This window comes from Ailuropoda melanoleuca, chromosome 13 (genome assembly GCF_002007445.2).
Source record: "Ailuropoda melanoleuca isolate Jingjing chromosome 13, ASM200744v2, whole genome shotgun sequence".
NCBI classification, from domain to species: Eukaryota; Metazoa; Chordata; class Mammalia; order Carnivora; family Ursidae; genus Ailuropoda; species Ailuropoda melanoleuca.
In genome coordinates, this window is record NC_048230.1 from 70,412,273 (window position 1) to 70,440,094 (window position 27,822).

Sequence of the window (27,822 nt, forward strand, 5' to 3'; positions counted from 1 at the left end):
AAAATTAATAAATAAAGGGGCGCCTGGGTGGCACAGTCGTTAAGCGTCTGCCTTTGGCTCAGGGCGTGATCCCAGCATTATGGGATCGAGCCCCACATCAAGCTCCTCTGCTATGAGCCTGCTTCTTCCTCTCCCACTCCCCCTGCTTGTGTTCCCTCTCTCGCTGGCTGTCTCTGTCAAATAAATAAATAAAAATCTTAAAAAAAATTAATAAATAAAAAAAATTAAGGAAATTAAAATGCCAACTTTGGCTGGAGGGGAAGTTGGGGAGGGGAGAAGAGCAGAGGGTAGGGATACTCTCCCCATGCTGGGTTTTGTGACCATAAGGGAATCTGTCTGCCAAAGGGCCAATATCCCCGCCTAGATTTTTTTTTTTTTTATAATCACAATCTACAAAAAGTGCTTCTAAAGTCCCCTCCAAATATCTGGAATCTTCACGACAGTCTGAAGGCTGTGCATTTCCTGGCTCTGCTCAGACCTCACCTCCCATTGCCATCTCCTTCATTCCTGCCTCCAGCCATAATGTCCCCACACTGTTTCTCACACCACCAGGCATACTCCCACCCCAGGGCCTTTGCACCATCTGGTCCCCTCCACAGGGAAGCCTTTCCGGGGACTATCTAGGGAGGCCCCCTACCCCACCACCTGGCTCCACTGTCACCCTTGACCTTCCTTGTCACCGCTCCAGCCTGTGAGCTCTGTGAGTGCAGGCTGAGCCTGTGCCCTCCGTGACTGGGTCCTTGGCACAGGGCACACGCTTGTTCCCTGAATGCTGCTGTTGGTGTTAGGATGTGGATGCGATGATATTGGGTGCTTCTCTGTGTTTATTCACACTGACCATTTAATGAGAGGGACTCGTGAGGAAACTGTGGTGAGGTCATGCACCCAAGGTCACGGGGTAGCGCCCAAGGCTGACCCCGGCAACCTGGTCCTTCCACGTTAAGAGTCGGGTGTCAGTCGGATGGCAGTCCATGACACGGAGCCTTCCCTTTGGGAGGGAGCCAGGAGCCAAAAAGCCTTTGTGCAGCGCTGAATGAACAAATCCCTCTCAAGAGGGATACGTAATACGGAATATGGAAAAAAATAACATGTGAAGATGCATAGTATTGCACTGCTGAATTACACTGGGTGAACTCTCTAACCACCTTTCCCTGAGCCTCTGAGCATAGCCAGTCATTCTACACTTGGTTTTTAAAGAGCGAGAACAAATGCAAGTGGGGTGGGGGGGGGTGCAGAGGGAGAGGGAGATTCTTAAGCAGGCTCCACACCCAGCACAGAGCCCAACATGGGGCTCAATCTCACGACCCGTGACTATTGCCCTTCTAGCTCAGAAGATAAAGGGGTGTTCTGATAGCCAACTCTTCCCAGCCTGGGTGGTCCTGGGCCCCTTCCTCAGGAGACAAAGGTCCACCCTCACTCCCGCCCTCCTCTCTTCTGCCTGCACCCCACCCCCCACCCCCACATGTTCTCTCCAACACCCAGCACTGGACACCCCCTCTGCCCACCCCTCCCTGACTTGTGCCAGCCCACCCTCCTCAGCCACCAGAGACCTCAGACCCTTCCTTGCCTTCGGGGCCTCCTGCCTTCAAGCAGTGACCCCACTGGTCACTCTGGTCTCCTTCAGGCTCCATTGCCTGCCTTGTCCTGTCATTCAGTATTGTGCCTCAACTCCTCTCATCACTGTCTCCTTGCTTTTCTGACACTCTCCTTGAGTGACCTCACGTATTCACCCATCTCTGCTAATGGCATCACATCTAGTCAGTCACCCAGGCTGAGGACCTGAGGGGGGTTTCCAGTGTCCTCCCTCCAGAAACCTCACAAGAATCCTGCGGTCCAGGAACACCTGGGTGGCTCAGTCGGTTAAGCGTCTGCCTTCAGCTCAGGTCGTGATCCCAGGGTCCTGGGATCAAGCTCCACATCGGCTTCCTGCTCAGTGGGGAGCCTGCTTCTCCCTCTCCCTCTGCTGCTCCCCCTGTTTCTGTGCGCTCTCTCTGTATCAAATAAATAAGTATAATCTTAAAAAAAAAAAAAAAAGAATCCTGTGGTCCTAGAGGAAAGGTACTGTCATTCTTCCCACCTTACAGATGAGGACACAGAGGCACGGAGAGGTTTAGGATTTGCCAAGAACACACAATGGCACCAGGAGGATTTGAAACCAGAAGCCTTCCCTTGTCTCCACGATAATGTCCACTACCCTCTGTACGGTGGTCATGTGGGGAGCCAGTCCCCCCAGGCCAAGACACTCACCTTTCTCCAGCAGTTCTAGATGTGTCACCTCCCTGTCAGACCCACTACTGGGGCTCAGGGCCCCTCCTGACCTGAATGCACCCACATTGTCTGTGGTTGCCTCCCTCCCAGCCTTGCCCCAGGACACCCCTCCTCCTCCCAGCGCAGCAACAGCCCTACACCTCTCCTCTGCTGAGAACTGCCCTCCCCTCCTCCTCCTGGGAAACTCCCACGTCACCTTTCTCTTTCTTTGTAATGCTAAGATGTAGGATTATGGACTGTTTACCTCTACTTTTTTATATACTTACAAACATTTTTTAAATAAATGCAGTATTTAAAATATTTAAGAAGAAAATATTTCCTAGCCTCCCTGCCATTGGGGGGTGGGGTGGAGGGAGGGACATGTGTGTGCCCCACAGTGCTTGCCTTCCTAGAGCACAGTCACCAAGCACGAGCACTGCATGGTCATGCCCCTGGGTCTCCCAGAAGGGGCCTTCTTTCATCTACTTTGGATCTGAAGTGCTACACTCGGTGTGGGGTGCCCACAGAGCAGTTTCCGTATCAGGGCACCCGGACCACTGCATTTGGGCCTGCCGTTAGTGTCTGGCCCTCCTATGTGAAGTCACATGGAAAGTCACATGGAAAGCCACAGGGCTTTGTGACGACTGAATCAAATCTGACAGAGGACTTGCTAACCCACGAAGCTCCGTACCAACGCTGATTCTTACGCTGCCCTGCAGTGCTTGATGAGATGTCGGCTGGTGAAAGTGGGGGTACACTCGGCATGTGGCCCCCCATGTCCCCTCAGGATTGCCTGTGCAGAAGATCGGTGCCACACTGGCTCGCAGGCTTGGGGCTGCAGGGACCCCAGCTCAGTGGCTCTCCCTCGATCCCCACCCCAGCAGCTTGCAAGCGCCCCCAGGCAGGCCCTGGAGGTGGGGGCCAGGGACACGTGGACACATCTCTCCCAGGAGAGGCATGGGCACTCCCCTCTAGGAACCACAGACCCGGGACCTGGGTGGCACAGTTGGGTGAGTGTCCGACTCTTGGTTTTGGCTCAGGGTGTGATCTCAGGGTCGGGAGATCGAGCCCTGTGTCCAACTCTGTGCTCGGTGCAGTCTGCTTAGGACTTTCTCTCCCTCTCCATCTGCCCCTGCCCCCTGCATTCTCTTGCTCTCTCTCAAATAAATAAATAAATCTTAAAAAAAAAAAAAAAGAACCAGAGACCCTCAGGGCACCTGGCCGGCTCAGCTAGTGCTTGATCTCGGGGTTATAAGAGCCCCACGTCCGCTGAGGAGATCACTTAAAATAAAATCTTTAAAACAAAACAAAGAACCACGGACCCTCCTCAAAGACCTCCAATCAACAAATAAAAAAAAAACTAAGGCCCCGAAAGGGAACTTGTAGAATAGACAAGTGGCCTCTCCCCTTTCCCTCCGAGACAGGCACGGATGGTCAGGTCAGGGTTCTCAAGAAATGCTATGGAGCCATGTTCATGATCCACTTTTTAAAGATTTATGTATTTATTTTAGACAGAGAGAGAGAGAGAAAGAGTGCAAGCAGGAGGAGCAGACGGAGGGGGAGAATCTCAAGCCGATGTCCCACTGAGCGCGGAGCCCGATGCGGGGCTGGATCCCACGACCCTGAGATCATGACCTAAGCCAAAATCAAGAGCTGGATGTTTAATCAACTCCACCACCCAGGCGCCCCCATGATCCACCTCTTTAAAAGACTTTTGAAAGAGAAAAATGATCCTCTTTTCCTTTACCCTGTATCAATGAAAGGTGAATTTTCCTTTCCTCCATTTAAACCTGGCCAGTTTTTTTGGGGGGGGTTTTGTTGTTTTTTTGGTTTTTTTAATGAGGAAACTCTTTTTACATTGATATGGAAATATTTCAAGACACATCAGGTAAAAAGCAAAAGGGGAAACTTGATAGAAATTACTTTTCTTAAAAGCAGGAGTAGACAATCGTGGGGATCCTTTCTCAATGTACATGGATATCGATTCAGCATGGTGTACTCTTTGAATATGTTACAAACGTATTTGTCAATCGTAGCTCAGTAAAGCTGAAGGAAAGAAGCGAGGTGCAGAACAGCGTGGACGACAGGCTGCCACTGCATACAAAAGGGAGAAGAGATCACTTCGCTTCTGAGCATCTCCAGGTCACCAGAGACTGAAAGCAGTCATAACCTGACGGAGCAGAACTGGGCAGCGCGGGCCGGGCTGGAGGAGACATGTTCTCTGTATGCCACAAAGGTATCATGGGAAAGGTACGTTTTGACTTCTGAACTGCCTGAATACACTGCCTACTCAAACACAAACACGATAAAAACGTGGTCAAAGCTGGCACACTCAGGGTCCTCCAAGACCAAACACCAACACCAAATCACTCCAGCTAGAAGCTGTCTCATCTCCGTGTCACACACACGCCCACCGTCCCCGCCCTCACTTTGTTTATCTGTGAGCTGGGGATCTGTTACTCTTTCCTGCCCACATCGCGGTATGACCGTAAAACTCAAATTAATGGGACAAGGAGCAATGCCCCCAGAGCTGGTACTCGGAGTCTAGTGGATACAAACAAAGATGCCTTTAAGTATTCCTATTGTTTGACCTGATGTGTATCACCCCCAGGAGAAAAATTAAGCTCTAAAGACAGGAAAAGTTTGATGCACAAAGGATGTTCTTCACAGTGTTCTTTAAACTCAGTAAAACCTAAATAGCCAACTGTGGGGGAATGGCTTAGCCCACCCGTAAGGAATGCACTTGTGTTCATGGGTAATGATGGTTTGGAAGACCACACACGATACGTAAAAGGTATTATAGATCAAGAGGAAAAGAAGGGTCTGAAGCTACATACCTAATACAATTACGACACGTGAAAACACACATAGCCATCTGTCACAGAGTTACTTCAGGTGGCCCCAGGATGTCCACTCCCGGTGTTCATGCCTTCCCATGATCCCCTCCTCCTGAGTGGAACAGAACCTGTGACTCACTTCTAACCCAGAGCATACGGCAAAGGTGACAGGATGTGTGGGTTATGTGTACATAATTGCATACTTATAAGACTGTAGCATACATCTTGCTGGAGTTGCGATCTGCCCGGCTACCCTGAGCCTTGAAATCCACCATGTTGCTGATTCCCACATGGCCAGGAACTGTGGGCAGCTGTAGGAGCTAAAAACAGTCACCAGCCCATTAGCCAGGAGGAAACCGAAGCCTTCAGTCCTGCAGCTGCAAAGAACTAAATCCTGCCAACAACCTGAGTGGACTTGGAGGTGGATCCTTTCCCCAGCAAGCCCCCGATGATTACCACAGCCCCGGCCTAGCGAGACCCTGAGCAGAGGAGCCAGCTAAGCCATGCCCAGACTCCTGACCCACCGAAACTGTGAGACAATAAATGTGTGGTTTAAGCCACTAAGCATGCAAGAATATTGTCGCACAGCAATAGATAATAAACCACACATACGAAATTGTTTGGAAGAAAATATACCGAAATGCTGACAGTGGTTACATCTGGGTGCTTGGATTAGGGGTATTATTTTTCTAGGCATGAAATAGTCTCTGATATGCTTACAATATTTATGTAAAGACAGAAAGTTTTAAAAGTTTAAAGACACTGGATGAAAAACTGCTTGTCAAATCTGAGCCCTACACACACCAAGAAAACCGGAAATGGAACCCGCAAGGCACCTTTACCTCCGGTCGAGTCACTGTCATCCTCAAATATTTTCTCCATCTTGGCCATGTGTAGCGGGGTAAACAGTTGAGATTCATGTTGGCTAAGGGTGACGGATGATGCTGGGGAGCTAAGAACCTCCTCGTTCTTCTGGACTCCACCTGGGGTGGATGCCTAAAACAAAGATGACTATAAGAACCGGGGAGTAAGAGGGTTGATTGCCTGCGCTGAACATTTCTAAGCACATCTTATTGAAATAGAGACTCTTTGGGGGGGAGGACAGGGTATATAGGGTTACAGTGAGGCAAACGAATAAATCTTAACCACTTTTAGACCTAGGGAGACCAAGAAAGATCTGGACTGTCTCTCCTGACTTTGGGGAGCTCACTACTGTTTTCCTTTTGCAGATGCCGTGACTGAGGTTCAGCGAGGTTCGCGGACATGGCCAAGGTCTCACCTCACACAGACCAGGACTCCAATTTATAAGGTGCTTCTGTTCAGCAACTGTATTGTTTCAATCTTTAATGCTCAGAATTCAAGACCCCAAGGAATCCAGCTCCATCTTCCCCAGCCAATTTGATCTGGTCCTGAGCATCCCAGAACCCCCACCTGGGTCAGGGTCAGATCAGATCACCTGCACACACACCAAAGCTGCTGCAGACACCCCTGACAGGGGCTTTCCGCTTCCTTCTCCCATTGTCTCCCCATGCCCCCCCATAGACTACTTTGCCCTATCCAGCCCTCAACAATGAATGCCTCCTCCCCATAGCCCCTACACACACTTAGCACAATGCTTTAGGTCACGAAAGGCTCAGATCATCAAAGGCTGCTTCCCCCAAAGGACGCCAAGAGTGGACCGTGGGATAACTATTGAGAGTTTGCTGCTCACGGAAATGCACTGAGTTGGGTCTTGAGCATTCAGGACTTCGGTTCAAAAAGCCAAAAGACAAGGTGGAAGTTGGATGGCTCTCTCTCCCCACCCCAACCCCACCAAACAAGCAAGCATGCCCATCCTCCTGTGAACTTTTGTTCATTCCCTCATGGTCTATACACATTTGTTGAGCACCAGGCACTGTGGATACACGAGTGAACACAGTGAAGATCTGCCTCCCTGGAGCCCAACAGTTGAGCTAGGTAATACTCCCACAGCCACCAGGCCCCAGATTAGACATCTCAGCACCGTCTTTGGCTCTTCCCTTCTCCTCCTATGCATTCTTACCGTCCCACCTACTGATTCTTACTGTGATCCTAACTCCTACACCTAACCCCTGCTCCACCCCCATCCCTGGCCCACTCCAAACAATGGCCTTGTGCTGGGACAAGTGCAAGCATGTCCCCTAGCTGGGACCAGAGTTTGGCCTACCTTTCCCCTTCACCTCCCCATACTGGGATCAATCCTTCCTTTCTGGAAGACAAATCTGATTATAACTTTATCCCAGCTCTGACACTTTCCAGGTTACTACCACCACCCCCACTCCTGAGTGTGGCATTCAAAGCCAACTGCATTGTAGCCCTGGCCTGTCTTTCTAGTTTCAATGCACACACTATGGTCCAGGCACACCAGCTGCTCCCCACCATCCCCAAACACAGCAAGCATTCCACTTTTACTCACATGTTCCCTCTATGCAATGCAGACCATCTCCCCTTGATGTGAACTCCTACCCACTCTTCAAAGTCTGGCTCCAATGACACCTCCTCCAAGGAGCTTTTCCATAACTTTCAGGTGACAGTCATCCCTGCCAACCCCATGCTCCCAAACTTTTTGTTCCTATCTGCTACGCATGCATGATACTTGTGCATGTCTGTCTGTATGTGTAGACAGCAAGGTGTGATGGGAAACACACAGCTGTAGAGTCCCAGAGCTCTGGGTGAGAATTCTGCCTAGCTCCCTACTTCTAAGCTAATTTACCTTGGGCATATCACATCACTGCTCTGAGCCACACGTGTCTCATCTGCAAAAGAGAGACCCATAGTACCCACCTTGCAGGGTTGTAGTAGTACCTAAATGAGCCCCGAACACGCTGGCAGGCTCAGCAGACTGAGTTACACAATCAATGATCACTCCTGTTATTACTCCTATCTCCTAGTGAGCTCTTTGAAGGCAGGGCATATTTAGTTTATCTTAATTTAATCCTAATTTAACTTGTACTAATGATCTCTCTATTCCCCAGCCCCAAGCATACAATGGACACTAAATACTTATCTTAGGCTTGAGGGTAATTTGTACAGCCTATCCCACCATTGCTACAACTTGGCTGTACAAAATTAAGGATAGTCCCTGTAGAGACTGCAAATTGATAGCCTCAGATTTGTTGCCTTTGGCCAATATAATGCTTTAAAAGGGAAAAGCAGCCTGCTGCCATGCAAAGGAAACTTACCTACATGGCCTTGTGAATACTTGAGTTTGCTACCCTGGTGCAGAGACTAATAACTGATAGACTTCTGAGCTGATGAGCGACATCTGGGCAGCTCTGGAATGCCCCTCCCTTTTACCAACCTCTAATGGTTTTCTTACCTTTTGAGACTGAGGGCTCTCTCTTAAGTCCTCGGAAGACACTGGTCCTGACCTAGAATAGGGAGTCATGGTCACTTTAACTTTCTAAGACCATGTGGGAGGCTGACCTAGCTAGGTCATAAGAGGCTGGAAAAAAGGGTCGGGGGTGGGGGGGGTGCTGCCCTGTACTCACAGACACCCACAGCATGCATTTGATGAGTGCCCCTTTTCCCCAGAAGCTCCTCCAGCAGGAAGCTTCTCTCAAGCCTATCCCTGTGAGCCTTCTTACCCCTGGTGGGAAGGAGTTGTCCTACTGACGCCCTGGGGCTTCTCAAATTAATGTCAGAGCCTTCCTAAAGCAGGCCACACTTTCTATAGAATTCAAAAGGGCTTTGGAGGCCATACAGTTAGGAGACCAACTACAATTCACATACTGGGAAAATAAGGTCCAGGGGCAGGCACATGTCCAAAGGGTCAAACCCACGGTCCAGAGGTGGGGAAGGATGGCCCTACTTTCCACGTCCTCCCTTCCCCACCTGCCCTCCAGTGCTCCTGGAGACAGGACTTCTTTGGGAGAGCGGACAGAACCCTCCTCACTGCAACTTGGGATCACATGAGACTGTGGGAGAGGTCCAGTCCAGAGTGTTCTACTCTGAGAACAGAAAGGACATATTTCTACCGGGTCAGTGGCTCCTCCATGTAAGATGGGAAGACAGCACTTAGTTAGGGTTATTGGAGTGTCAATCTGCCTCACCAGCAAGAATCCAAAGAGCTTTTTAGGATGGCAGGGGAATGGCCAGGAAAGAGTCAAGTCCCAGACAGGCGCAGGGTACAGAGTTAATGAGCCAGCCTGGCTAGACAAAAGGGCTCCTGGGGGTACAGAGAGGGGAGGAACAGTGGGAGAGAAGAGAGGAAAGAAAAATGGAGGCAGAATGTAGAATCTCTTGTATTTTGCCGGGGAGTCTGAGCAGGATGAAGGGCAATTATGGAAACTCGTCAGCATAAGTGGAGGGGAGATTGAAGACTGGCCAACAGTGTCCCAACCTAAATTGTCTTGGCGGCAGCTCAGATGTAAAAACCAAAGGAGAGAAAAGACCCAAAAGGAGATTTGGAAGCCAAGAACCAGAATAACTGAGGGAAATGCCAGGAACATTTCCAGGAAAGGCAGCAAGGAGGGAAAATGGCTTCATGCGTGTGATGCTGGGCTGTCTAATTAGAAATGAGAAACAAATACCTGGAAATACGGGGCCTGAATCTGATGACTGGCTACATTTAAGGGATAGGGAGAGGAGGGGAAACACACAAAAGACAGGAGGAAGGGAGCCTCAGAGTGGACCGAGATGGTAAGAAAAAGACAAGGCCACTGAACACAGACATTAAAGGTCACTGAGGAAAAAAGCTGCGGGAGTGGATTGATAGGTCCACTTCTGTTAAGAATATTATGCATGGGGGCGCCTGGGTGGCTCAGTCAGTTGAGCGTCTGCCTTTGGCTCAGACCACGTCCCAGGGTCCTGGGATCAGGGCCCTCACTGGGTTCCCTGCTCGGTAGGGAGTCTGCTTCTCCCTCTCCCTCTGCCCCTCCGTGCCACTTGTGCTCTCTATTGCTCTCTCAAATAAATAAATAAAACCTTTTTTAAAAAAAGAATGTCCTGTTCTTAGGAAATACACACTTGAGTATTTAAGGGCAAAAGGGTACAATGTAATTTAGTCTCAAATATTCAACAAACATACATAATGATAAAGCAAAATGTTCACAATTGGTCAATCTGGACAAATGGGAGTTCTTTATACCATTCTTACAACTATTTAAATATTTTTAAATGTTTCAAATTATTGAAAGTTTCTTGAGTGAGAAGTATGTGTCTCACCAAAACACACTTCTCTGTGTATGTTCATGGACTGAAACAAGTGGAAAAATATTGGTTGAGGGAAGAGACACCCACGAAAAAAGGTAAGAAGAAAAAGAAGCAGAGAGAAATACTAATTCTCTACTAGTGAAGGAAAAAAAAATTGAGATGTAGAATTAAATTTCTAGGTGCAGCTGGGTGGCTCAGATGGTTAGGTGTCTGCCTTTGCCTCAGGTAGTGATCCCAGGATCCTGGGATCAAGCCCCGCTTCACTTCGGGCTTTCTGCTCAGTGGAGAGCCTTCTTCTCCCTCTCCTTCTGCCCCTCCCCCTGCTCGCGGTCTCCCGCTCTCTGGGAATAAATAAAATCTTAAAAAAAAAAAAAAGAATTAAATTTCTATCTAGAATTAGAGAACAGGTTAAGATTGGGAGAAGCCATCCCCATTGACCTCCATCTACTCCCTCATATTTACCTGCTCTGGGGGACATGGCAGGGTGGGACACGCCACAAACCTGGAAACAGTGGAGAGAGGTTGGAACAGCTACTAGGGGAGCACGCTAGGGATGGGAAGAGAATCATTGGTTTGAGGAATTAGTGTGTAAGAATTCATAGGGGCAGATGATTTAAGGCCAAACGCGGTTACAGCTGTCCTGGAAACAGCTACGAGATGCCCTCCTGTTCAGTCTTTGGTTGCAGGCAAATGCATCTTGTGGCCCACATGTCCAATCTTTGGGAGACAACTTAAACCCCAAACCCTCACTCACCCTGAATCAATGTATTCTCCCCAGGTAACCTTGTTGGCTACGTGTGACAGAGGTATATTGGTTTTCGACTTCCATCTCAACTGAGACATCTTGGCGCTGTCCCTGAGTCCCAAGGAGCTCCTCTATGAAGTCACTGCAGAACTCCAAGGGCTTCCGCCTGACCATAGAGTCAGCTGGCCACGTTTAGAACCAGGAAAATGAGACAGTTCCACGTGCAGAACACAAAATGGAACATCAGAATCCATCCCACAAACCATACTACACAGCCATCTTTCATCCAATTTGAGACATCCTCTTTATTGCTGAAGTTGAGCTTACAGCAATGGTAGGAGCTACAGCACACTCAGACAGGACAGGTATGAGTACAGCATGACCCGTACGACACAAGCAGCACAGTGCCCACCTCCCTGAAACTGCGGAAAATGCCAGGGGGCCTTATCATAAAGCAGGATTCGCCAAAACCAAAAGGCCAACTGGCCCCCACAGTTGGGACATGGAAGGCACAGCAGCTCTCTATACTGTCCTCTGCGTGAGCTCCAGTTCTTTAAAAAGAGGAAGGCTACAAGAGCATTGGGGATGGGGGTCCTTCTACCTAACGTCACAGAGACCTGGACTAGATGCAGCACTGTTCAATCTTGGTCCATGGCACAACACACCAGGGTGACTTGGTCAAAGGTAAATCCGTTGGGAAGATTTCAACCAGGGACATGGATTCCAGGTTTAAAGACACCCAGGTTAAATCATCTTTCGTGACCTAGAATGCTGCCAAAATGTTAATTTACCACCAAACAAGACATTCTCCCCAGATCTATACCACAAAGACAACACCAACATACAAAAAAAAAGTCTACTCCCGTTTCATCAATGGAGACACAGTTTTGTCACACTGTAGAACAAAGTAGAGTGGTTCAGTGAAATGTCATAAAAAGTACAGGTCTTTAAAATGAGTTTTATTAAACTAGGTATTAATATAGAAAGATTTACTGAAAAAAAAAAAAAGAAAGCTAATGGCTCCACATTTAACTATTTCCCACTCATTTTTTGGCTTTCATTTTCCAGGCCAATGTTAGCATTTCTATGTACAGCAGTTCCTGCACTTGTCAATTTTTCGATATGAGTCTAAAATATGCTAAATTTCGTCATAATAAATGTATTTCTCCTTCCCTGGGAAGAAACATGAGGAAAAAAAAGGGAAATATTAAGACACATTCTACTCTTTAGGTGAAGAAAGTTCAGAAAACTCCCACCTAAAAAGAGTGAAAATATGACCATCAATAACTTGGTTAAAAAACCAAGAGACAAAACAAAACAAAACAAAAAACCCAAAAAACTAAAAACAGAAGTGGGAGGGAAGATGTTCAGAAGTAAAATCTTCTAGGAGCGCCTGGGTGGTTCAGTCAGTTAAGCATCTGCCTTGGGCTCCAGTCATGATCTCAGGGTCCTGGGATCCAGTCCCAAGTCAGGCTCCCTGCTGAGCAGGGAGCCTGCTTCTCCCCCTCCCTCTGCCTCCCCTCCCCCCACCCACTCATGCTCACTCTCTCTAATAAATAATCTCTAAAAAAAAAAATTTAAGGAAGTAAAATCTCCTAGATCAACCTCTGCCCAAAAATAATTCTAGAAAAGAGCTCAAAGTCCTACCTGAGACTAGTTCAGGCATCCCCCGCCAATCCCAAGAAGATTCTGGTCCCTAACAGCAGACACGCCAGGGCTGCTGCCAGAAGGAACCAGGGCTGCAGTGACAGATCAAGAAACTGCTCCAGGGATGGCACCTCCACTCGGCTCAGCAGAGATGTCAACAGTGTCCTCTCCAGCTCTACCACTGTGGGTTTTAAAACATCAAAACTTGTATCCTCATTACATGTGTCAATTATTCCTCAAATAAAGTTTAAGAAAACCCAAAACTTGTATCCTTTTCAGCTTTATACAATTTGTCAGCAATTTTCAGATGCAACTTGACTGCCAAGAAGAGAGGCTTTACCTTTTCAAACATGAATAAACAAGAGGGAAGTCAGTGACTGCTGGAACTGGAGAGGACCCTGAAGATTAAGATCGAGATCAAGATCACACCTTTAGTTGAAGTCAACTACTCCACACTCACATGACATTTAAAACAAGGCTCTTCCTGGGGCGCCTGGGTGGCTCAGTCAGTTAAGCATCCAACTCTTGATTTCAGCTCAGGTCACGATCTCACGGGTGGTGGGATGGAGCCCCTGCGTTGAGCCCTACACTCAGCAGGCAGTCTGCTTGGGATTCTCTCCCTCTGCCCCTCCACCCCTCTCACACTCGCTAAAATAAATCCTTAATGCAGGTTCAAATGCCAAAGACTTCAAAATACCATGATTCAAGAAAAAAGACATTCTCAATGTGGTTCGGTAACTACTTACCCCCCTCCTCCCCTCAAAAGAAAAAGACTTCTTAAAGACTAGGGGGAAAATATTAAATCACAGAATTAGAAATTCTTAGAAAATTTTTAAAATTATTTTTATTTCATTCAACATTGAATTATTTCTTCTCTCAGCCTTTAAAATTAATAGGGAGGGTGGGGCACACAGAGGCAAGCTGGGATAGCCTACAGCCACCTGTAAAAAACACAAATAGTTTATTCCATTCAACCATGCAGGATTTAAATTTTAAACTAAAAACAGCAGTCATATATAATTACACTTTAACTCTCGCATCATTTTATAGAAAAACATAATAAAATACAAAAAAAAAGGTGGTAGTGGGTTAGAAACCTTTAGAATGCTAAAATCCAGATGACCATGAGGTATGACAGACCTTAAAATCACTAGAACTACTTCAAAATACATCAACAGGGCCCCCTGTGAGGACTATGAAAACAAACGTGATACAGCTACTGGTGAGCAATGCAGGCAGGAAAGGAACCTGCAGGTCCCTCAAGCCTGACTCGGGTAAGCCACCGCAGATCCCGATGCAGCATGCCTAGAGTCTTGTACTACGCGGCGATTCGGGGATGGGCGTACAGCAGGCCCCTTTCCCCCGGATTCACTCTCCGCAGTCTCTGTCGCCCGCAGCCACCTGCGGCCAGATGCTCCTCCTCCTGACCTATGTGCAGAAGGTCAGCAGTAGCCTAACACTACGTCACAGCGCCTGCGTCATTCACCTGACTTCACCTCCGCACAGAGGCATTTCATCATCTCACATCACCACAAGAAGGGGGAAGGAGGGTACGCTAAGATCCCGAGAGACCACGTTCATTTGACTTCTATTACAGGACACTGTTCCACTTGCTCCTTAATTAGTTGTTGCTAATCTCTTACTGTGCCTAATTTATAATTTTATCCTAAGTATGTCTGTATAGAAAAAAACGTAGTATATAGAGATCAGTACTAGCTGCCACTTGAGGCATCCACTGGGGGTCTTGGAAATGTATCCCCTGCAGCTAAGGCAGGACTGCTGTATCAGCAAGGCTCTCCCTGCAGCTTGCAGCCAAACACGTGTTGAACCATTTGTCACTTGTCCTGTCAAAGCTCCCTCTTTCAGAGTCAAACTTTTTTTAAGTAGGCTCCATGCCCAGCGCGGAGCTCGATGCGCAGCTTGAACTCACAACCCTGAGATCAAGACCTGAGCTGAGGGGCACCTGGGTGGCTCAGGTGACCAACTCTTGGTTTCAGTTCAGGTCATGATCTCGGGGTTGTGAGATGGAGCCCCCATGTTGGGCCGCACATCGGGCTCCACATCAGGCTCGCACTGGGTGTGGGGCCTGCTTGGGATTCTTTCTCTCCCTCTCCCTCTCCCCACCCTTCTCTCTCTCCCTCTCTTAAAAAAAAAAAAAAAAAAAAAANCTGAAATCGGGAGCCAGATGCTTAACGAACTGAGCCACCGAGGTACCCCTAGAGTCAAAACTTTTATTAAAACACAGAAGTTGTACACTTCACAATTTCATTTTCAGTGAGAATTTTTTTCAAAGTGTATGTAGCTGATGCTGCGAAAAATTGTGCTTTTCTCTGAACCAAAGCCATCCCTCTCCTGATGAAAACTGGCCCCAGAGGCAACATTTGCCAGAACGAGGCAGTCCTCCATTCTTTTCTGCTCCAGTATCCTGTTAGGTTTTCACAGACCTAAGTAACTCTCTCTGGGCCAGAAGAGATCTTGGGGAAACCATCCTGGGTCCACTCCCCACTGAGCCAATGAAAAGCTGTGCTCTGGACACCCGGGATGCAGGCCTGGAGGAGGACTGTGGTCTCAACTGCTGGCCCCTGGCCAGCAACACTGACTCCCTCGTTCGTTTTGGTAAATGTCAGAGGACTCTAGCCACACACTCCCTTTATACAGTCTACCCACTTGTATGCTTCACCCTGGACTTAACTTTAATAGTCTACACTGCAATTTTGTGAGTCACACATTAAGGCTGAATCTTAGAAACTCATCTCTGCCCCCACCAGAAACTAGGAAGAACCATAAAGCCAGCTCTGTTAAGACTAACCCAGATGGGCTGAATCACACCTACCAACTTCCCAAATCTCATTCTACAACCAGAACTGAAAGTAGAAGACATCAGTGAAAAGAATAAATTTCTCTTCCTCCTCCTCACGCCTGCACCCAGCTTATCCCCACCAACAATGCCTGCAGACTAGGGAAAAAACTCCAAATAAACCAGGAAAATGGAGGGTTTTTTTTTTAATTTTTAAGGTAAGACTTGACGGAACTGCAAACTGCTGACAGATTACTCTGCAATTCTTTTTTTTTTTTAGATTTATTTATTTGACAGAGACAGCCAGCGAGAGAGGGAACACAGCAGGGGAGTGGGAGAGGAAGAAGCAGGCTCCCAGCGGAGGAGCCCGATGTGGGGCTCAATCCCAGAACGCCGGGATCACGCCCTGAGCCGAAGGCAGACGCTTAACGACTGCGCTACCCAGGCGCCCCTAAATCTCTCTCTTGATACCATCTACAAAGTTCTAGGCTTTGGTGGCTAACCTGCACTGTGTGAACTCAAAAGTCTGGCATCGTCCTAAATTTTCCATCAACACTGACCACAGGCTCAGGTTCAGTGTGGTTCAGAGCCATTAATTCTACTTCCATGCCCTCTGCTGACACCAGCCAGATGTGGGTCACCCTCACTAATCTTGTCAGGTTCATCCGGCTTAAAGCCTAGCTTGTGTTTGTGGACTGTGGTGAACTGTGGTAAACATCACAAAAGGAGCTCCTCATACCAAACCTTGTAAAATATTCCTTAAAGAAAAACTTCTCTAGAGTCACTTCAGTTATAGCAAAGCTGCTTCCTGTCCAACACCACATTACATTCTAGAGAGTACACCTTGAAGAAAATACAAGTTTTTAAATTAATGAAACTGAATTATTCAATCACTGAATTTTCATTTCAAAGAAAATGGTGAAATGTGTGTTTAGACTTCAATTTCCCTCAGGAAAAACAGGATGAAAATCATGGTCTGAAAATCTCAATACCACTACCATGCTGAAAAAGAAACAATAAAGGAACTTGTTACTTCTTTTACAAAGTACTAGAAGCCTATCTTAAGCAGTGCCCTCCTGAATTTTCAGGATACAAAAACACTGTTCTAAACTTTTCAGATCTAGAAATCCTAGAAAATGTCAGCTGATCTGAAGAAACTATGCAGGGCTTTCTAACGTTGTGGCTGCTTTTTCTAGCAGCTCATTCTGATCCCAACAAGTACCCAGTGAGCGAGGCACTTCAGCCAACACCACCATCCCCATTTTGCAGGTCAGAACAAAAGAGATCAATCAGCTCAGAAGTCACAAAGTTAGGAGGGGCCTGCAAGGACTCAAATCTGATGTTACCCCGTCAGAATCAGACTTGAACTTGTAGGCATGTATGTAAGGCCAAAGTACAAGTCTGAGGGCTACATCAAGCCCATGTCGCCTGAGGTACACAGGAAAACGCAGATTTTCAATCTTCCAAACCAGAATTTCTGGAGATGAACTTTAGAAATATGTCAGTCAAGTTCCCCAGGTGATTCTGAAGCCCATTAGTTAGAGGATCACCAGCCTGAGTGAATCATAAATCCCAATCCAACCAGAGGACCCATGTGTTTACCTTTCCTCAAGCAAACCAAGAACTCGCCAAGCAAACCAAGCAGCTTATTCAAGTTAACTGCACCTGTGACCTAACCTGAACTAGTCCTATCAAGACTTTATAGGCCTCAGGCTAAAGAACAAGATCAATAGACTTAGGTCAGAGGTACACACAGGATCAGCTTCACTCCTTCCAAGGCAACTTCTCAGTTGGCATTACCCCATAGTATCTTCAACAACTCCAAGCACACCTGGAGGAATGTATCTTCTTGTAGACTGCCAACACATGGGCTGTCAAATTCCTTCTGAAGGTGCACAACATTTCAAAGAAGGTACCATACCGCTAATATCTAGAGGAAGTAATATGGATTTAACCCTAGGCAAAATCAAGTTGGGTTTACAGAGCAACCACAATTGTGGCAAGAACCTAAAGATCATACAGAAACTACCTCCTACCCATTTAACTTTATTTCATACTGAAAATGGTAGCAAGTCTCCTTTTGAACTCATTTCTCATGGCATAGAATTTTAAAAGGGAGGGGAAAATGATGACCATCTCAGGTTATTTCATAGATTCAGACTGTGTTCACTGCCTTTGAAACATACTTTCGGGGGGGGGGTATCTCCCCATGGTATCCAGCAAGCACTGTTCTGCTCTAGCTCTCAGGAGGAATCCGCCTGAAAAGGCTTCAAGGCCGCGGGGCCAAGCCTTGGACTTCTCAAAGACCTCTCACAGTAACATGAGAATGTCTGACAGCAGGAGGCTGAGAAATGTAATGTGAAGAACGGAGAAAAAAGGAACAGGCTTAGAAATAAGTACATCTGAAAAAACAGTGAAAGACTGAAAAGATCACTCCGAATTTAAGAAAGAAGAATTGGCACCTTATCATTTGAACCTAAAAGAATATACCCAGGGCAAGACAAATTTCAGAAGACATGACACTCTTGAAATACAGAATTTTATTTAGAAACTGTTTAAAGTAGAAAAAAACCCTGTCAAGAAAGACTAGGTGGAAAATGGGTTCCCAATAAAATGGAATTTTAGGGCAACAAAAGTCTAAAAGGCCACAAAAGAGAAATAGCACCACTGTTATTTGAACAATGGCTAGTTACTTTGCATTTTTTTGGCATTGTTAATCACTGAATCTGGGTTTTCCTCTGAATTCCACACAGAGCATGCACTACACAACAATTTTATCATAAAATATCTGCTTTCTACACACATTTTAGGACAAGCTACCACCAGGAACAAATCAATACAAATACATCAGGGGCTGAACAATCTCAGTAGTGGGTGACACACATTTTGCAGAATTCTGCCAAAGGAACTGAATAGGCTACAGGCAAAGCAAATGAGGAAGAGTTAAGGAATGAAATATCTTAAATATTAATAATTAATTCAGACACGGTACTGTATCTTCTGCAAAAGAAAATTAACATTTAGTAACACGCTAACGAATTTTATCTCCAAAGAGATTAGTGCACTGGCAAAGTATTCCGATAACAGCGGAGGGTGGTGGACAGCAGGTACCGAGAACACCCAGCCTTGCAGATCCCAAGGTAGCGATGGCCTTCACTGGTCACTCCCTTTGCCAGAGGTCCAGAAAGAACTTGCAGCGTGACCACCTGCCTGCTGAACTTACACTCTAAGCAGCAAACTTTAAGGAGCCAAAGAGGAGTCCCCAGTGGGCGAGGGGAGCAGAGAAGAGAAACATGTTCAATGTAAACTTAAAAGACAGTAAAATGGGACACGACCCCCATTCAAATCCCAGAGATGTGGGCAAGTCCCCAAAAGTAGTTGTTAGATTTAAAAACTGGACACACCTCATTTCCCAAAAAACACAATACACAGAAATTTCAGGGATAACTGGAAAAATCGTCAGAGAAATGTTCAATAATTCAAGCTCTTCAACTCAAAACATCTCAGGGCTGAAACACACCCTCTATTCATCCAGGCAACAACGCCTCTTACTTCGTAGAGCAGGGATACTATTGGTCAAGGACACCAAATGGCTTTACAGAGCAACTTTTTTAAACTTTCCTTTTGGGCCAAGGTCTAGGTCTTTCAGGATTCAAGCAGCCCTGCAAGGCCTGCGAACAGCAGCTTCCAAAGGTCCAGAGGTCTGGCCCTTCTTCCTTCCCAGACACAATGTCAAACACGTAAAATCTCCTGTCATGTTTCATTTTATATTTTGAAATATGGAAGCATATTTTAAATACTCTTAAGGCATTTATTTATTAAAACGTTCTCTGCCAAGATTTCACATTCGCTTAAAATTCAAATCAGTCTTTACATTTCTCTACTGAGGTCTCCACCTCAGTGTATCACATAAAAACACCTTCTCCAGCAATCAGTGTTACCAGCGTCCACACGGTGAGCCCCATGGTCAGCCTCTTTGTTCCCTAGGTGACCCAAATAGATGTTAATACTGCTCTGCTACAGGGTAAAAGCTCCTAACTCAAACTCATTGGAAAAGGGGAGAAACTTCTGCAAAGTGCACTTTAAGAAGAGGTACTGTTTGCTCATGAAAAGAAACCAGTGAGTCCTCTAAGAATAATAAAAGGGGGTATTTTACAGTGAAGCACATGATTTGGAGAGGAGGAGAATTCGGATGTTGCTCTGCTGGTCCAGGCTGTTAATACTCTTCTTGTTCCTCCTGTGGGCACCCTTCATCAGGTATCACAAAGCCTTCCTAAAATGGGGAAACAAGAGGGGAAAGCTATTTCAGCACCAACTGAAGGATCAGGTTCTACTGTGGAGCCACTCTCCTCATATTTACAGCCTCTCAAAGTTAACAGCTCTTCCTGTCTCTACCACACACCTGTCGTTTAATAGCACAAGGCCATGTGACCACCACTTTATTAGATGGTGGAAACACATCTCACAAAAGGCAAAAACTAAGCATAAAATTACCCTCAAAAGTTGATTTATTAGGTCTCGATTATGGTGACAATTTCACACATCATCAAGTTGTACTTAAATGGGTATAGTTCATTACATCAATTCTACCTAAGGTTGTTAAAAAAAAAGAAAATATACCCTCAAAAATCCTTGAAGTCATCATGAAAGTTCAGCACCATGCCATCTCCTCTCAATAAGCTGTCTTTTCTTTACGCCTTCCTTTGGTCACACTTAAGGACCATGTATGCCACTGTGAGTGTTGTGGGTTTTACCCACAGTAGCTGCCACGGCTGATCCAACACTAGTGGCATGGGAATACAACAGATTTGCGACTCCCACCTCACGCTCACTCTAGGGCATTCTGGCATGTAATAATGGCTACACCACCACAAAAATCGGACTTCCCCTTTGACCACCATCTTTTTTTTTTTCCAACTAAATCTCTATAGCTGAATTTACTTAAAATAGGACTCCACTAAAATAATACTTAGACTAGACCCAAGGACCCCTGTATCTTCGTCATCTTTGTTTTCTTTGAAGCTGGCAAAGAACAAGCCCAGAATAAGGATCTTTGAACAAAGTATCATCTTTTCAGTCATCTGTGTTCATTCCCTGAAATTCACTTGGTATATTTAGAGAACAGTGTAAATGACAATATTAATATTTCCTTATATCTGTACACTGCTATACATACTATAAAACACTTAGACATACACTGTAGCTTGATCCTACAGACCTTACTAGGTGTGCAGATTTATAAATAAGCAAAGCCATTAAACAATGGACATAGCAAGATACCAAATCCTGAATGTAGGAAAAATCAGTCTTCCCTATCAGCTAGCATGTCATGACTAACAACAGCAGCAGATTCAACTGTGTAATAATACACATGGATCCCAAGAAACCTGACCACAAAGTACTGGGAGGAAATGGGAACCAGGCACACTCCTGGGGAGGAGGAATAAAGGTACAATCTGACAGCTATGGGCAGGGGACATCAAAAAGGGGCTGCGAGCCTGGTTCCCAGGTCATGCCTGGGGCTCTGATAAAACGGAGCTGAGAGGTCCAAGTTGCAGGGGGTGGAGTGGGGATTGTGGGGTTAAGAGCATTTTGTGGCACTCATCACCCATCAGTGGCCAAAAAACACAGAAGCAGGGCAAGCCAGCCACCTTCTTGTCCTATTCCTGCCTCAAAGGCTCACAGACCTCAAGGCAAAAGCAGAGGCTGAGGCTGAGTGGAGGTGACATCTGGATGACTTTGAGAGGTCAAAGTTAAAGTCTTTTGATGAATGCTATCCTGGAACACGACAAGCACCAGCACTGCGTTTGCTGAAACCAACCAGATAAAATTTACTTTGTCTTAGATGGCAAAATAGCAAGAAAATATCCTCAAGTCAACACGTACGTCGGTGGCATAGAGAATGTCCACGATCCTCTGCAATACAGGGTTGTTTTCCCCCTCGTTCTCCTGGCAAATTAATTCAATGTTTCTTAGCTTTCCAAAGTAGAAATCTCTTTCTTTCTCCAAGTCTTCGACGGTAAGTTTCAACACGTTGACCTGCATAAGACATTGAAAAGGGTGAGATACTCAGCATTTATGTACCAGTAACGTATCAGACAAACTGCTAAGCCAAACAGAGACATGGTCTTCCATCACATTCTCTAACACGGACCAAAGCCCACTTTAGTTTAATATCAGTTTTCTTCAGCTCCAGATAAATAACAGAGGCTTGTTCATGGCCACCTTGACTATAACACCTCCCAAGAAGAGGCAAGCTACACCCGCAATCACGAGGAACATCTCAGGGATCGAGAAAAGATCAAGGAGAAAAAACTCAGGGATTGTGAGACAAATACAGAAGCAGAAGCCACAACCCAGCCCAGCAAAGTGGCTGACAAGCATAAACTAAGTCCTTACCAGGGCATTGGTCAGTGAAATCCAGGTCTTTCTGCACGTGGAGGTCAATGGAAAGAGAGGGTCTGGTCTGAAGAAGCAGGATAGAAATGGCAAGGCAGGAGAGGAAGATTGACTAAAGATGACTACTATTAGCCAAAGACAGCTAGAAGTGAGAGTGGCCTGGACATGGAGAACTCAATGGTTCTCACGGGGCCGCCCTATGTCGGGGATGGGAGGAGCAATCCATGACTCAAAAGAACAGGAGAAGGTCCTGGCCCTGTCTCTCTCCCAAGAGAGTTTCAAAAGGGAGAAAAGACACAGAGACAGGGAGCAGACCCAGCACGTTCCACTGCTAGCTCCACCAAGCATCTCATCAGCTCACCATACCTGCGAAGGGATCCTCCAGGCACCCCACTGAGGGGCTCTAATTCCCACAAAAGGCCAGTGAAGAAATCAATCTCAGTGTTTAGTCCAGGACTCTATCTAGTCAAGAGTAATAAATGTCGTAAGAACGCTCATGGACTTTTTGTGTATTTTAAGCACAGTGCACATCTTCATTCCAGTATATTCAACTCTATGACATGTGAATTTGGTTTAACTCTCATTGAAATACTAATTACATGGCATTAAATCCTCACGGGACACACAGGCCAGGGCCACAGGGAAGGCCAAGCCGGGAAATCAAAGGTGCAGCTACTGAGAACAATTTGGGCAGCACGGAATTCTGAGAGCCAGAAAGGCACCACAGACATCTAGTCCAACCTTCTGAACTAGCTGCAAAAACGGAAGCAAACAGCTTCTTTAGCTCCCCCACGGCCTCACAAAGAAGCCAGATATAGCCAAAGGGACCAAGTCCTGTCCAAGGGTGGAAGAAAACTCCCCCTTCATAAGCTGCAGTGGAGAAGCATCCAGAGATGAGAACAGGTGTCCAGAACCACCAGGACCATTCTATCAATTACTTAATTTCAATGTTCACCATCAAAGGCCTGAACGGACCAAACCAGAAAATCAAGGTTCTAAACGGACTTTCAACCCTTCCTTTATCAACCACAGAAATGACTTTTTAAAACAAACTGAGAATTTCAATGAAATAAATTTAATATAAATAAACAAATATGTATGTATGTGTGTGTGTATATATATATATATATATATATATATATATATACATAAAATAAAACTATCAGCCCCAAGGTGGAATATGAGAGGGGACAGAAGGGCAAAAGCTGGGGCGCCTGGGTGGCTCAGTCAGTTAAGTGTCTGACTCTTGATTTCAGCTCCGGTCATGGTTTCAGGGTAGTGAGATCGAGCCCCACATCGGGCTCTCCATGGAGTTTGCTTCAGATCCTCTCTCTCCCTCTGACCCTCCCCCAGCTCACACTCACTTTCTCGTTAAAATAAAGAAATCTTTTTTTTTTTTTTTTAAAGGGTAGGGGGCAAGAGCTGACCAGCCCCAGCAGTAGGAAGCTGCCTTAAATCTTGAGTTCAAAGATCCAAAAGCCAGGGAAAAGGTCTTCTAATCACATTAGTAACTTAGGAGTAAAGGGAGTCAAAATAGCTTCAAAAGGTATGCTGCACTTTGGAGTCCATCACTCATGGTTCACCAGTGCCTCCCTCACAAACCCATTCCAACCTTCTTGGCCTACACATTATCAAGGGCACCAGAACTCAGCCTTCTGGGACCACCTAAGGGGCCAAAGCAGCATTCCTCCATGATATCACTCATTAAGTACGCATACACAAGAAACAATTAGTATACACTAATAAGTCACCGGCTTTCACTCCCCACTCCTCTAAATGCTTACCTATGAGGTTATTAAACTCTGTGGCTAATAATCAATACCACTCTTAAACCCTCTCTTATAGTAAAGTAATAGCTATAACCTAGGAAACCCAAGGAGAATGCTTTGGACCTGCACTGGCCAGCAGAGTAGCTAGGAGCCACAAGTGGCTTTTTGGGTACTTGAAACGTGGCCAATGCAATTGAGACAGGCAGTAAATATTAAATACTCACTGGATTTCAAAAACCTAGTACAGTCTTCAAGAGTGAAGTATTTCACTGATGATTATTTGTATGGATTACATGTTAAAATGCTAACACTTTGGATACACTGGGTAATGGGTTATTAGAAGAAATTTCATGTGTTTCTTTTCACTTTTTTTTAACTTGGCTACTAGAAAATTTTAAATTATGTATGTGCCTCACATTTCTGGTTTGCATTCTATTTCTTTTGAAAAGTACTGCTCTGGACTAATCAACTCCAAGTATTAACTTCTCCAGGATGCCTTAAGAATGCAGAATTGTTGCAGATGCCCTACAGAAATGGATACCATGAGGTAATCCGTGTAGCATACACTGCTGTCCTCTTGCCCTAAGAAGCCTGTATTGCTCTACTTCCCACATCAGTCATGTCTCCCAGACCTCCATACCTTTGTCAAGGGCCACAAATTCAAATACTTCCAAGGGGCCAGACATATAGGAAAATGAGCCAAGGGAGTCAGTAACAGGGTGTTACAGGTAAGGGCTCTGGCAACCTGGAGAGAACCTAAAAAAATCCATCATATTTAAAAAAACAAACAAACAAACAAAATGGAAACCTGTACAAGCCCAAGTACTCCAGAGGCAGAGCTGGGGCAGCTGGCTCAAACCTCCGGGCAGGTCATTTAACCTCCCCAGGCACACTGCCCCTATCTGCAAGACCTCACAGAGCTAATGCAAAACTGAAGTACTCCTTAGAGCAATGGCAAACCACTCTAAAAATGTCCGTTATTTTTGTTTTTATTATTAACATTTGTGAAGACATCTGACTCCTGTGAACTTTTAAAAAGACACTTCAGAATCTACTTTGCTCTATCAAGACCACAGACAAGAACAATAATAATCATAACTGTCTTTTACCCACTGCCATTCTGCCCTTTTACCCCAGATACCACTCCAGGGACCTGCCACAACATCTGCTCATGTAATCCACTCAACTACCATGAGCAAAGTCTAAGCCCCACTTCACACAACACAGAAAGTTCAGAGAGGTTAACTGACTTGTCCCAAGTAGAAGCGGCAGAGCCAGGAAAATCCCCACATCTATACAACCCAAAGCCTGTGCCCCATCACACAGGACACTGGCTCCGCCAAAAGGAGCAGTCCCACCGAACCTGCTGCATCTTCTCCTAAGAGTACAAAATGAACCCCGGGCTGACCGCCCAGCCTTGGCATTAGCAACACTGTGTTTCTCTGAGACTGTCTCCTGTGCACATCCTTGTCTAGAAACCAACGGTTACAGGGAAGCCCCCTTATTCTCCAGGACTTCTGTACTTCACAGTGACAGTCCCCTGAGGCTACTTAAGGCAGCCACACTAATGGGGATGGTGACCCAGTCACCTTGACATCCCCATGACACCTAGAAGCACAGGGCACACACAAATCAAAAGATGGGGGGGGGGGAGGAAAAAAAAACACATCATCTCTGGGCAGGCTCTTATGTTCTGATCTCCTAGGAGTGGGGGTTGGGTCACGAGAGGTTCCAGGTTCAAGTGAGGCCACTGCCCCCAGGTTTTAGGACTTGGCTTTCAGGAAAGTGAAAGGATTCAATCCTGAATACACAGGAATCATAGAGCATTCCTGCTTTTACAACTGGAATTGATCAAGAGAAGCATCCAAAAGCAAACAAACTGAACTATAAGGGTTGGTGAAAAATGTCTAAGTCTAAATTTTGTTCAGATCCACAGAGACCTCTGTTAAGCACCCTCAGGATATTTAACTAATCTGGAAGCATACATTTCAAATCATGGAACTAAGAACAGAAGAGCAGTAACAGGCTCTCCATACCAGTTCCACTCTAACTTGGATCTCTAGTGACCCAGGATTTCAGCATAGATACCGTGGAATCTTCTCATTATTTACTATTTAGAAAAGAACCCTCCTTTATCTTCTGTCAGAGCCAAAATTCAAGAGACACTCTGTGAATCCCACAGAACCCCGAGACGTGTTCCAGAGATCTTCGACAGGGTTCTACTGTACAGGCGAGTTTCCAAAGACATTGGTTTCTGTCACACTAACACATCTTAGAAACGCCCGATCCCTCTCTTCCACCTGCACCCCCACACTCCCCACACAGCACCCAAAGTGCTCACAAATCACAAGGACTGCTTCAGCAGGCAGACAGGCCTTCCTCCAAGAACACAGACAGGCCTCCCCTGGTCGGTGCTGCCCGGCATCCTTCCTCCCGAAGCGCCTCCCGTCTCGGGCAGAGGGGCCTACCTGCTGCATCAGCTCAGCTGCTTCGTCATCCCCATTGCCCACACCAGGATTCTTCCGCACCACACCCGGGCCGGCCTTAGGGGTTGCAGTAGTTCTGTGTGTTGCAATGGGCCTCTGTGGGGCTGAGAGAGGAGCAGAGCTTTTTTTAAGAGGAGAAACTTCAAGACAAAAAATCCCACCAGACAAGAGGAGGCTGTGACCAAATGCCCTCCACAGCTATGCAGTGAAGGGACCCAACGCAGAGAGCCCCGCATGCAAGACAGCACTCCCACGTTTGCCCAAAGTGGTTGTTATGGCAGCAGAGTTAAGTACCAATTTTAGCCACCATCTTTTGTGCTGGGAAGGAGTCCCTCTGTGAGGTCTTTTTTCCGCTGGGGTAAAGAGGACTAGCATCTGAAAGAGACACAGTCATTCTGGCGCACACAATCTACCTTCACCTAGCTCCAAGCAAGTCCACAAAGAGGGCAACTTCGAGGAGCAAAGGCAAACTTCATGCCAGGAGTGGGCTCACAGTCCCAGCTGCTGCCGGGTACCCAATGTTTCCCATCTGGAAAGTAAGATGCCCCCCATCTTAGAACCTCAAACTCCTTGGCTTGGGAAAAGGAGGGTGGCAGAGACTGCTCTTACCACTCATTACCTCAAAACCCGCATCTTGCTCACCTTGTAGAAGGTGGTTAGGAGGGTGAGGAGAGGAAAGCAGCGCCCTGACTAGGCCTTACAGACTTCTCTGTGAGTAGAGCCAAAAGTTGACAAAGTTAAAGGAAGGGTAGTAAAGTTAAAACGATCAAGATAATCAAGAATGGGCTACCTTGAGGTAAATTTATTATTCATGATTTTAATCATTTATTTAGCAATTATTTTATAAAGCTGTACATGATGCCAGGCTTAGAAATAGCTGATCTTCCTGAAACCCCAACATGTTCAATAACCATAAGGCCTTTTCCCCGCAGGTACAGGCACTTCCTCTCGATGATCTCTAGAATATGTTTATCCCCAAGATCAAATGCTTACTGCAAGTCTCCACTTGCCTATTACCAGCATCTACCAGATCCCCATTCCAGGAAGCTAAGCATTCGGTATTTGGAGAAATCAGAACCCTCATACACTCTGCTGATGGGAACATAAAACAGTGCAGCCACTTTGGAAAAGAGTCCGGTGGTTCTATAAAAGGTTAAACAGAGGAACCATACGACCCAAGAACTGTGCTTCAGAAGTATGTACCTTTGGATTTACACCCAAGGGAAAGGAAAACACAGGCCCAAACAGACACTTGTAAAGGATGTTCAAAGCAGCATTATTCCTAGCAGCTCAAGAGGGGAAACAACCCAAATGATCACCAACTGATGAATAAATAAAATGTGTGAGCGCCGGGGTGGCTCAGCCAGTTAAGCGTCCGCCTCTTGATTTCAACTCAGGTCATTATCTCAGGGTTGTGAGAGTGAGCCTTACATCCGGCTCCGTACTAGGCACGGAGTCTGCTGAAGATTCTTTCTCTCCCTCTCCCTCTGCCCCCCATAAAAAATTAAAATAAAAAAATAAAATGTGGTATAGCCATACAATGGAGAATTATTCAGCCATTAAAAAATGAAGTACTGAAAGGTGCTACAACATGGATGAACCTTGAAAACATTACACTAAATGAAAAAAGCCAGACACAAAGACTACATGCTCTATGACCCCATTTTTGTGAAATGTTCAGAATAGGTAAATCCACAAAGTGGATTAGTGGTTGTCTGGGATT

The 27,822-nt window shown here is 46.1% G+C and overlaps 2 protein-coding genes across 3 annotated transcripts in view; both read right to left on the reverse strand.

Annotated features, from left to right (window-relative positions):
• The window catches only part of EFCAB8 (EF-hand calcium binding domain 8), a 67,210-nt gene extending 52,565 nt beyond the window's left edge, over positions 1 to 14,645 (reverse strand). Inside the window, exons 1-3 of the mRNA XM_034640131.1 lie at positions 10,719 to 14,645; positions 8,422 to 8,473; positions 5,927 to 6,080 (exon numbers count right to left, since the gene is read on the reverse strand). Coding sequence (XP_034496022.1) covers positions 5,927 to 6,080; positions 8,422 to 8,473; positions 10,719 to 10,825 — 313 coding nt within the window. The 5' untranslated portion in view covers positions 10,826 to 14,645. The remainder of the gene's footprint in view (positions 1 to 5,926; positions 6,081 to 8,421; positions 8,474 to 10,718) is intronic.
• Positions 14,646 to 17,968: 3,323 nt separating this feature from the next.
• Positions 17,969 to 27,822, reverse strand: part of MAPRE1 (microtubule associated protein RP/EB family member 1) — a 28,889-nt gene continuing 19,035 nt past the window's right edge. For both annotated transcript variants that reach the window (XM_034640126.1, XM_002918268.4), the window contains exons 5-7: positions 26,082 to 26,203; positions 21,332 to 21,484; positions 17,969 to 19,718 (exon numbers count right to left, since the gene is read on the reverse strand). In XM_034640126.1, the coding sequence (XP_034496017.1) occupies positions 19,662 to 19,718; positions 21,332 to 21,484; positions 26,082 to 26,203 (332 nt within the window). In that variant the 3' untranslated portion in view covers positions 17,969 to 19,661. The remainder of the gene's footprint in view (positions 19,719 to 21,331; positions 21,485 to 26,081; positions 26,204 to 27,822) is intronic.